General features: G+C 42.0%; 1 protein-coding gene and 1 pseudogene across 1 annotated transcript in view; one reads left to right on the top strand and one right to left on the bottom strand.

Moving 5' to 3' along the window:
• SLC9A4 (solute carrier family 9 member A4) overlaps positions 1–12069 on the top strand; it is a 52253-nt gene that overhangs the window by 19209 nt on the left and 20975 nt on the right. The window contains exons 3-7 of the mRNA XM_061156128.1: positions 2038–2297; positions 4600–4817; positions 8234–8436; positions 9006–9092; positions 11382–11452. Coding sequence (XP_061012111.1) covers positions 2038–2297; positions 4600–4817; positions 8234–8436; positions 9006–9092; positions 11382–11452 — 839 coding nt within the window. The remainder of the gene's footprint in view (positions 1–2037; positions 2298–4599; positions 4818–8233; positions 8437–9005; positions 9093–11381; positions 11453–12069) is intronic.
• LOC133065688 (U6 spliceosomal RNA) lies at positions 1880–1977 on the bottom strand (annotated as a pseudogene).

The following is a 12069-nucleotide window of genomic DNA, read 5'->3' as shown; positions in this document are numbered from 1 at the left end:
GGGTTGCTCCAAGGTCAGGCAAAAGGTTAAATCGAACTAAATAAAGTCACTGAGTTGGGATACAACCACTAAGTTTCTTTTGGATTCATTTTGAAACCGTAAGTCACAATTTTCTTGCAAAAACTCAGGCAAGGTTTTTCTTAGAGCATGGGTTTGCTTGGCTTTGCTTAAATAATATCCGTGCTTGTGTACTCAGCCGTGTCCGACTCTTTGAGACCCCATGGACTGTAACTCGCCAGGCTCCTCCACCCAGGGGATCTCCTAGGCAAGAATTCTGGAGTGGGTTGCCATTTCCTCCTCTAGGGGATCTTCCCAACCCAGGGAACGAACCCTCGTGTCTCCTGCATTGCAGGTGGGTTCTTTACCATTAGCGCCCCCGGGAAGCCTTGTTACAGCAGCCCTCGGGAGCGAACATAGAAGGCAGTGTGGCCAAGCTGCCCTGGAGCGGGGCCTGAAGGCCTGTGAGCAGAGGGGCCATTGCGTGCCCCCGCCTCCATGGTCCTCTCCTCTGTTAGTAGAATTCACTGGATGAAGCCACCCAGATGAAGACTGGTAACACTTGAACTACTTTCAGGAATGTTGCTCTCTGCCAACTCACATTCCTAAGACAAAACCTGTGCTGGGCTGGATAACATTCTGGATCTTCATGTGCAAATGGATGGCAAAAAGTGTATTAATCGATTCCATTATGACTCCAGAGAGTAGTAAGACTTTTATTGTTTATTATGGAGCCTGTGTTGAAGGGTGCATTCAGAGCCAGAGGAAATCAGTTGATAATGACACCAAACTTAGCGAAGAGACTGGCACGTAGTAGGTGCTCTGTGCTTTAAAGCTGTTTTATACTTCTTGGGTGGGGCTGCCCAGGTAGTTTAGTGGTAAAGAAACCTCTGCCAATGCAGGCGACACAAGAGACGCAGTTTTGATCCCTGGGTCGGGAAAATCCCCTGGAGGAGGGAATGGCAACCCACTCCAGTATTCTTGCCTGGAGAATCTCATGGACAGAGGAGCCTGGTGGGCCACAGTCTATAGCGTCACACAGAGACAGACATGACTGAGCACAGGACAGATTGTACTTACTCCCTGAAGTTGAATAGATTTAAATTATTTGCAATGCATATAATTTTAGGCAGCTGTGTCAATATTTCTTTTTATGTAATTTATTGTGGTATATTATTCAACTAGACCCAAAGTTAAGAATCTGTGTATAAACCAACCATGTATAAAGTAGATAACTGATGAGAACCTACTGTATAGCGCAGTGGGGGAAAAAAATTAAGGTGCAGTCTGTTTATAGAACATGTATTAAGCTAAGCTTAAAAATGCATTCCAACATACAGTAAGTGCAGACACACAGGTTTTAATTCCACTCATATGAGGTACCTAGAATAGGTGACTAATTCATAGAGTCAGAAACTATATTAGATTGTGTGGCTGGGGACTTAGTGTTTATCAGGGACAGAGTTTAAGTTTAGGAAGGTGGAAAATTGGGAAATGGATGATGGTGAGAGTTGCAGAACAATGTGAATGTACTTAGTGCCACTGAACTGTCCAGTTAAACCCGGTCAAAATAGTATGTTTTGTATTATGTGACTTTACCACAATGAAACAATTGAAAAAAAAAAGAAGAAACTGTGTGTAAACTGTTTTTCATTTGTTTTTTAGATTTAGTTACGTTAATTTTAATGAATAATTTAAACAAATTAACATCTGGATTCATGGTAAGGACTGGTTGGTATTACTAGCTGGAAAATTTATATAGATGACTTTGTAAAGGCTACCTTGATTTCTTTTTCTTTTTTTTTTAAGAAGCTTCAATTTTTTTAAAATTTATTTTTATTTTTTCCCAAACTTTAAACTTTTTGTTTTGTATTGGGGTAATAAAAATACGGAACTCCTCACAAATTTGCCTGTCATCCTCGAGCAGGGGCATCTTCTCTATCATTCCAGTTTTAGCCTATGTGCTGCCAAAGCAAGCACAACTGTTTCTCCTTTCTAATTTAAGTCTGCTTTCCTTTTTCTCATTTTCTTTTCATTTAGGTCTTGTATAACATCTTAATTGCCTTCACGAAGATGCACAAATTTGAAGACATAGAACCCGTGGATATTTTGGCTGGATGTGCCCGATTCATCATTGTTGGGTGCGGGGGTGTGTTTTTCGGTGTCATTTTTGGATTCATTTCTGCGTTTATCACCCGTTTCACCCAGAACATCTCTGCGATCGAACCCCTCATCGTCTTCATGTTCAGCTACTTGTCCTACTTAGTGGCCGAGACGCTCTACCTCTCTGGCATCCTGGCGTGAGTACAAACGAAGGACCAACTCCCATCCAATAAGGAAGTTTAGGACCACATCTTGTGGACCAGAATTAGGAAAGGCGTGACTTCTGAAGCTAGTCCTCAAAAGCGATGCAGGATTCAGGTTTCTTGAACTTCTGTCAAATCTGGTTCAGGTCCTTTGCCAAACAAATGTTCTCCCCAGCACCTGCATTTGCTCTGTCCTGGTGATTTGCCTGAAGGGAGCTTGCTGAGCAAGTACAAGGTCAATTTATAAAGCTCAGAAAAGCTGGTGCAGAGATGAGCTGGGAGAGGTTCAAGGTTAAGGTCTCACTTCAGTTGTTATCTTTTTTTCCTTGACAAATGCATTATTTTAAAGGGAAGTATGCCAGGAACTACCTTCATTCCTGGACTCTGCTTTCTGCTCTTTCACTTAAGTCATGTCATTGTTCCAGGACTGGTCAGTGTGGAGTAAAACTCAAGAGACAGGATAAGACTAGAAATTCAGATTTTTTTTCCCTAATGAAAATGTTTTTAAAATGTTTATCCTTGTTTAAATCTTGGAATAAGGCTTCTCAACTTGATTTATTATATCTGATCATGTTGCCTTTTTTTTAAATGACATTATCCTCATACCCAGATCCTTGGGCACAATTTTATTGTATAGAAATATTTATTTTTATTACATACAGTAGTGTAAAGTCTAGGCAGCTTCCCTAGTGGCTCAGACGGTAAAGAAACTGGTTGCAATGCAAAAGACCCAAGTTCATCCCCTGGGTCGGGAAGATCCCCCAGAGAAGGGAATGGCTACCCACTCCAGTATTCTTGCCTGGAGAACCCCATGGACAGGGGAGCCCGGTGGGCTACAGTCCATGGGGTCACATAGAGACAGAGACAACTGAGCAACTAGCACTTTCACTTTCACAAAGTCTAGGCACTCATCATTCTCTCTCCTTAAAAGTGAATGTGGATGGACCCAGAGTCTGTTGTACAGAGTGAAGTAAGACAAAAAGAGGAAAACGAATATCATATACTAGCGCATATGTGTGGAATCTAGAACAATGGTACTGATAAATCTGTTTGCAGGGCAGTAATAGAGCTGCAGACATAGAGAACAGACTTGTGTACACAGATGGGGAAGGAGAGGGTGGGACGAATTGGGAGAGAGGCCCTGCATATGTACACGACCATGTGTAAATATGGTGGGAAGCTGCTGTTTTGCACAAGGAGGTCAGCCTGGTGCTCTGTGATGACCTAGAGGGTGGGATGGGGCGTGGGGGGCGGTGGGAGGAAAGACCGAGAGGGAGGGGATATATGTATACTTACGGCTGGTTCACACTGTTATACAGCAGAAAGCAACACTGTAAAGCAATTATATTCCAAGTATAAATAACTAAATACCATCAGCAAAAGGAAATTTCTAGTTCTCATCAGGAAGTCGCAAGTCTAAAATTAAGTAGCGATTCTGCCAATTTATGCAAATTAATGTATTTGGCTCATATAACCTATCTTGCATTTTTGAAACCCACCTGATTTATTTGGTATAATGTACTAAAAGTATACATATATTTTGAAGAATAAAAACCTACTATATACTGAAGAAAATTGAGCAAACTACTAAGGCAAAGCAAATCCTTTCTTTCCTTTCCAAACTTGCTAAGTGGCTCTAGAACAAAGCATTTTAAGTGAAAATGTTCCATTAAATTTTTGTAGGGAACGTTATAGTATGAGGGGTCTTGCTGAATTATTCTTCCTAGGCGACTGCAATGGCTTTATTTCGGTTTAGGGCGAGTGAAGCTGAGAGTAAGAGGTAGGGCTGACATAGCCTTTGATGAGGAGAGCAAGAAAGAAACAGTCCTGCTTCTGGCTCCTGCATGAATTATGCACCATTTTGTTTTTGGGGACCATGCCACTGCCACCTCCCCCCATCACAGTCAACTTTTGCAGACCCCCTGGGTAGTGAGAAGAAGAAGAAGAAAGAAAATGACCATCTGCAGTTGGAGAAGATGTTCTGTCTAGATAAAAACAGGATTCGTGTCTCTGTGCCATCCCTGGGCTTCCCAGGTAGCTCAGTGGTAAAGAATCCGCCCACCAATGCAGGAGACGCAGGGTTGGGAAGATCCCCTGGAGGAGGAAATGGCAAACCACTCCAGTATTCTTGCCTGGGTAAAGCCCATGCACAATGGAGCCTGAGGGGTTACAATCCACGGGGTCACAAAGACATCAGACACAACTGAGTGACTGAGCACCCACATAGGCCATCACCAAAAGAGAGGATTTTCCAATGAGGGACAAAGTCCTGGGCTTCTCTCTGTTCCTTCTGCAGAATCACAGCCTGTGCGGTGACAATGAAAAAGTATGTGGAAGAAAACGTGTCCCAGACCTCATACACGACCATCAAGTACTTCATGAAGATGCTGAGCAGCGTCAGTGAGACCCTGATCTTCATCTTCATGGGCGTGTCCACCATTGGAAAGAACCACGAGTGGAACTGGGCCTTTATCTGCTTCACCCTGGTCTTCTGCCAGATCTGGAGGGCCATCAGTAAGACATGGCAGGGCCCATAGAGTCCTACCTGCTTCTCTTTTTATTTTTCTTGTTCCTTCCTGCAAGGTTAAAGCATAAGCAATAAGGTGATGCCAACTGGTTTCACTGGTTTGGGGTGGGAGTGGAGGGGTTGGGTACCTTATGGTGACCAGGAACGTTCTCTGGTTGCTTCCTCAATCAGTTCAAAATAATTTCTGGCTGATAAGTTTCTGCACTAAAACAAGGCTGGAGCCAGAGCACTTTTATTTTTTTAATTGAGGAGAGAAATTTCACAAAGACACATTTAAATATAACTCAGTACATTTACCTTTTGCTCATCATGTCTTTGCCAATTTGTACCTTCTTGCACCTTAAATTAGATATAGATTATAAACTGCAGGCTCTCCTTTACACTTTTGTTATAAGAAAAGTTCAATCTCACAAATTGTAGTCTATAGAAGGCAAATCCTGCTGGAAAAGAATCTCCTAAATATTACAGGTGGTTTTAGTCAAGGATTGAGTATGATGTATAGAAAACAAAGGAAGTGGATCCTTTTTTTAAAAAAATACTTTGTCAAGGCAACTCTGCAGTGTGACTGTCTGTTGTTCAGCCCCTAAGTCCTGCCCAAATCCTTGTGATCCCAGGGACTCCTGCATGCTGGGCTCCCCTGTCCGATCAGCCCTATCAAGTATGTCATTTGAAAACATGAGATGTCTTGTTGAAGGCCTTTTAATTTAACTGTATATTTGTTTCTGGAATTAGTAAGAACAGTCATTACTGAACTACAAGATTTCTTTTGATTAGAAGCAGTTATATTTTAAAGTGATTTTGACCAATATTTGAAACATTTTTTTACATGACTTTGATGGGTAGTTTCAAGCCAATTACTCAGAGAGAAATTATGAGAAATGGCTGAGAACTCATCTTGAATATATACATTCTAAATTTAGAATGGTTTTTAGGATGTAGGAAAGAATAACAGGAATGCAGAAATATTAAAAACATTCATAAAAGTAACTCTGAATATGTGTGCCTTAGGTCTTCAGAGGAGAAGAGAATTAAGAATACTCTGATATAAATTTATAATCTCACATCAAGTCTTATCACTAATTAGCTATCTGACCTTGGGAAGACAGTTAACTGTGCTTCCTAGGTGGCACAGTGGTAAAGAATCCACCTGCCAATGCAGGAGATGTGAGTTCAGTCCCCAGGTTGGGAAGATCCCCTGGAGAAGGAAATGGCAACCCACTCCAGTATTCTTGCCTGGACTATCCCATAGACAGAGGAGGCTGGTGGGCTACAATCCATAGGGTCGAAAAGAGTCGGAGGCGACTGAGCACACGCACAGAAGGTTAACTACTGAAAAGCTTCTTCTTCTTCCCCAACCACAAAACTGTACGTGGACAAATTTCTTAGGTCCTTTTAAGTTCTAATACTACAGGGATCTACAGAGTCAAGTTAAGATCAAGAGGAGCATCAGATTCAGAGCTTCAGCCCAGCCAACAAGAATAGAAACCATCTAGGAGATTAATGTTGCGGAGACCTCATCATGGTTGACCCTTGGCGACCATCCAACCCAGCTCCTGTATTTTCCATCCTAGGGAAATGATGGAACAGTTCCCAAGAAAATGACTTGGCCACATCAGGGTGAGGGACAGAGCCAGGTGTCAGAGTCCAGCTCTCTGGCTACTAACTGACTCATCGTAGCTAAGAATAGTTCTCACTCATGAAGGGTTATAACATAGAAGGTCATGTTTTCTGTTATTTATAAATATTGAGTTTATTGAACTTTACCTCCATCTTCTGATATAAATACTGTCAGCATCTCCATAAAGCAGGTGAGGACCTCAGTACCTGACAAGATTAAGACACTTGTCCAAGGTCACATGACTAGTCCATGGAGGAGCCGGGACAAACCAAATGAAGTGAAAAACATTAAGTTGTATTGTCTCCTGCATTTTCAATGTCCCTACTATGAAAGGATGCTAGGAAAGAATAACAAGAATGTGGAAATATTTAAATTATTTATAAAATTAACTCAATATGTGTGCCTATTGGGTCTTCAGGGGAGAAAAGAATTAAGAATACTCTGATATAAATTTATAATGTCACATCAAGTCTTGTCATATCACTAACTAGCCATTTCACCTTGGTGGTGGTGGTTGTTGAGTAGCTAAGTCGTGTCCAACTCTGTAATCCCGTGAATTGTAGCACTCCAGGCTCCTCTGTCTTCCACCATCTCCCAGAGTTTGCTCAAATTCTTGTCTCTTGAGTTGGTGATATTATTTGACCTTGAGCAGACAGTTAACTACTCAAAAACTTCTACCCCAAGCACACAACAGTGGGTGTGGACCAATTCGTTAGGTCCCTTTCAGTTCTAATACTACAGCGATCTATAGGGCAGTAGAGTTAGTGTCAAGGATGCTTGCTGTGATGTCTGTGTCATTAGAAGTCACATGAGGATACTGAGTGCTTTATTATTCTCTGATTAGTCAGAGCTTAAATGAAGGGACCTCTCTCACCAGGAAATCCTGCATTGGTTGTAACTCAGCCATGTGGGCCACTGGGAGACGGAGAAAGATGTGATAGATAACACCTATTTCCAATAAGTTTTCCCACCCTCCATTTCTGACACTTACTGACAGTAAGAAGCCCCCTGGTGACCCCTTGCCAACTTCCTTTCTTATTTGCCTTGAGTCTCAAGAAGAACCACACCACCCACACAAGCTCGGCTCACCTGCAGAGAACCCCCAGGCTCTGCGAGGGCCCCTCTCACCTTCAAAGTCACAGACCTCTTCTGCTGACTCAGTGAGAGTGGGAGTTGATAGACAGGCTAGTACCCTCCAAGCAATACCCTTGCTTTCCTTAATTTTGAAAGGCAGAGCAAAGTTTATGAAAATAGATTAGAAAATAGATGCCATTTCTTATTGCAAAAGTGTCAAGATGTATTCCTCTAAATACACAGATGTGCTGAGTCATTAAGTCGTGTCCGACTCTATGCAACCCCACGGACCATAGCCTGCCTGGCTCCTCTGTCCATGGTATTGTCCTGGTAAGAATACTGGAGTGGTCTGCCATGTCCTTCTCCTAGATCTTCCCAAGCCGGGGATCAAACCCTCGTCTCCTGCATTGCAGGCTGATTCTTTACCACTGAGCCACCTGGGAAATCCCAAATACACACACGCACTGAAACATACATACTTGTGAACATTCCTGTTGGGAACAAGGTTTCTGACTTGAAGCACTGCTGTGCCACAACTAGCCGAGAAGTGAAAAGCTCTGCAAGCTGACCTGTTTGGCGCGGACAGTCACGGGTGTGATGGAATTCAGTCGCCTTGTTTGGGGGCACATGACATGACCTGTACTCACTAGCACTGCTGTGTCTCTGCTCACCCGTGATCGTCTCCTCTAATACATATTTCCCCCCTTCTAGGTGTGTTTGCTCTCTTCTATGTCAGTAACCGGTTTCGGACTTTCCCCTTCTCTGTCAAGGACCAGTGCGTAATTTTCTACAGTGGTGTCCGAGGAGCTGGAAGTTTTTCCCTTGCGTTTTTGCTTCCTCCATCTCTTTTCCCTAGGAAGAAATTGTTCGTCACTGCTACTCTCGTCGTTATATATTTTACCGTGTTTATTCAGGTTGGTAGATTTCCTTCCTATTTGAAATAAGTCTATTCTTCTCAGGATTGTGTGTTAAGTTAATAAAATACCAAGACAAGGATACTGTTATCTGATTTTCAGATATGTTTTCAATACTGAAACCAAATTCCCAAATACATCTATATCATGTTTTGAGTCATCCCATAAACTCTAAATTTTGATGACTTTTGAATAATAAAATCAAAATGTTCTAACATACAGGTGAATGATAGCACCTCTAATGTGTATTACTGAAAATAAGATTCCAGTTAGTACTAAATAGTTTTTATTTTAACTGGAATTAGTGCTTAGCAAACTAATGGGAGTTTATTTTAAAGAATGAAACTAGGTCCTTGGTTTAAAATATAGATATAATACCTGTTTTTATTGCAGAATTTAAAAACATTAAATAAGAACTAAAGTAAACACTGGAGCATTTATTCAGGAGAAACTAGTACAAAAAAGACATAAAAATTGAGAGTCCCCATAGTTTTGCTAATAGATTTGTGGTCTTTACAGTGACAATCTTCTCTACAACAAAACCCTTTATTTTGTTGTTTGCAACCTAGGGAATCACAGTTGGCCCTCTGGTCAGGTATCTGGATGTTAGAAAGACCAATAAAAAAGAATCCATCAACGAAGAACTCCATACTCGTGTAAGTCATCTCTCGGTCATGATTAGTAAGTTAGTGAGATGTCCCCTCTTGGTCGACCGCCTATGGGAGCTGCTTTAGAAGTGTGGATATGTCACTAGACATGGTCTCTTTCCTCCCCAGCTCCACAGCAGTGTTGCTGTAGGAAATTGCCACAAACTCAGTTGCTTGAATCTTACAGTTATTATCTTATAGTTCTGGAAGTCAGAAGTTCACAGTGAGTCTCACTGGGATGAAATCAAGATCTTGCAGGACTGACTTTCTTTCTGAAGGTTCTAGGAAAGGGTCTGTTTTTTTCCTAGATTTTTTTTTTCCCCATATAGGTCATTATGGGCTTTCCTTGTGGCTCAGATGGTAAAGAATCTGGCTGCAATGCAGGACACCCAGGTTTGATCTCTGGGCCTGGAAGATCCCCTGGAGAAGGAAATGGCAACCCACTCCAGTATTCTTGCATGGAGAATCCCATGGACGGAGGAACCTGACATGCTGCAGTCCATGGGGTCACAAAGATCAAACACAACTGAGCGACTGAACAACAAATGGCTCTGGGGAATAGAAATGGGAACTAATGCACAGAAAATGTACTGTGAGAAGCTTCAGCTCCTAATGAAGAGCATCTGGACAATGGTTTCTTGTACGGCACAGTCACAGGTGAAGTACGAGAGGTAACTGGGGACCCTCGGCACAGGTGCTGTCCAGGAGATTCAGGCTTCCAGCCACAGGCTTCGAGACCATTGACCCATATAATGTGTAGTTTTCTTTCATGTCTGAGAGTCCTTAACTCTGGTGCTGGAAAAACTGATGAAGTCAAAGTCAGAGCAGAATTTCATGGCCAAAGTCACCTATGGAAATAAAATAATTTTAATTCCAGGAAATCCAAATCAAAAATTTTCCAAGCCCATTTGGAAGTATTAAACAGCTGGAGATAAAGGAGTGAGTGTTTTAAAAGAAGTATTCCTCTAAACACAGTGGAATACAGCCCGAGTGCTTTGGGCTTCCCTGGTGGTTCAGTGGTAAAGAATCTGCCTGCTAATGTGGGAGACACAGATTCCATCCCTGGTCCTGGAAGACCCCACCTGCCTCAGAGTAACAAAGCCTGTGCTCTAGAGCTGGGAGCCGCAACTACGAAAGCCTGCATGCCTTACAGCCCGTGCTCTGCAACAAGAAAAGCCCCCACAATGAGAAGAACACACACTGCTACTAAAAAGAGTGGCCCCCAATTGCCTCAGCTAGAGAAAAGTCCAGGTAGCAACCAAAACCCAGCATAGCCAACAATAAATAATAAATAAATAGAACTTTAAAAAAAATTGTGCTTTAACCTGATTGAAGATTTTTGTCTCTATCTTTATCTCCTCTATTCATTATATTAAGAAATTAGATAGTATACCTAAAATAATAGAACCTGGATATTTCACCGCTTTCTTATTTATCTCTTTTTATCACAAAAGATATAATTATTGGTAGAGAGTACATAATTGTTTCAGAATTAGTTATTTTCATCTACTTTCTCCCCAGAATTTAGAAGCCATGATAAACTTCACTGATTACAAACTCAGATTATTTGTAAATTAACAAATTATATAGAGATTGTGTTTTTCCCTAAATTCTTATAAACAATTGGGATGAAGCAAATGTAGTATAACTGGCATGGATGGTGAAATGTAAATACTGAGACAAAAAGATCAGATAAAAACAGATGTAATTCTGTCCTTATAATTTTGTTGCTTAGTCATGTCTGGCTCCTTTTGTGACCCCACGGACTGTAGCCCACCAGGCTCCTCTGTCCATGGGATTTCCCAGGCAAGAATACTGGAGTAGGCTGCCATCTCCTTCTCCAGGAGATATTATAATAGAATATCCATAAAACTATATTTTTAGAATATAGTATAAAAGGGACTGTATAAAAAGGGACTGGCATTTTCTTTTCTTTTTGCAATGAAATTAGAGTGATAGTTAGTTATTAGACTTTATATCCATGTCATCTCAGTCATGAGACACTTTCTTGATCATTCTAGAAAGGTAGTATTCATAGCAAAGCAAGTACCCTGTTTTCCTTGGAAGTTATGTGCTTTATTGAAGAACTTATCTACAGAACCTTTGAATTATGAAAGGCATTGGTGGCATTACTGCGAAAGGCATTGTAAGCTTCAGTTCTATCAACAGAGTGATAGAAAAGAAGATATGAGCTAGGAAAGTAAAGCCTCCTTTGTTTTTCAGGGTGTGGTAGCTTTCCTTGGGTGTCTTGTAGGGCTAATGTGTCACTAGCAGTCATTTTTCTGTGTCTGTTGCCAGCTGATGGACCACCTGAAAGCTGGAGTCGAAGATGTGTGTGGGCAGTGGAGCCACTACCAAGTGAGAGACAAGTAAGGACTGCGCTTTCAGCACCGAGGAGGGGTAGATGCGACGTGGGGAGCCTCGGAAGTTCCCCCTGGAAGCTGAGCAGGAAGCTCGAAACAGTCCCGAGACAGGGAAGCAGGAAGACAAAGGGCCCAGGAGTCATGCCATATAGGAAGCAGGAAGAAGTCCTGGGAAATGGACTCCCAGGGCGTGGAGGCAGTGAACTTGGAACTGAGTGCTTTAGAGAGAACTAGTACAATTTGCTTCCCAGGTGGCTCAATGATAAAGAATCCACCTGCCAATGCAGGAGATGCGGGTTCGATCCCTGGTTCAGGAAGATCCCCCTGGAGAAGGAAATGTCAACCCACTCCAGTATCCTTGCCTGGAGAATCCCATGGACAGAGGAGCCTGGCGGGCTACAGTTCATGGTGTACAAAGAGTTGGACAAGACTGAGTGACTGAGCCTGCATGGGGCATGTTATAACAGAGGCAAATGCATAAACTGTATGATAATGTGGGAGTAGGTTTGGAAAATAAATGAGGCAGAGAATGCAGAGAAGAATGCAAGCCTGCCAAGCATCAGCAATAGCAGTGTATTTCCATTTGCAAAGGCAAGGGAGAGCATGTCCTGATTTGGATATGG

The sequence above is a fragment of the Dama dama genome, chromosome 11, assembly GCF_033118175.1.
Source record: "Dama dama isolate Ldn47 chromosome 11, ASM3311817v1, whole genome shotgun sequence".
Lineage (NCBI taxonomy): Eukaryota > Metazoa > Chordata > Mammalia > Artiodactyla > Cervidae > Dama > Dama dama.
Note: the sequence above shows the minus strand (reverse complement) of the source record. Positions and strands in the feature narration are given on the sequence as shown.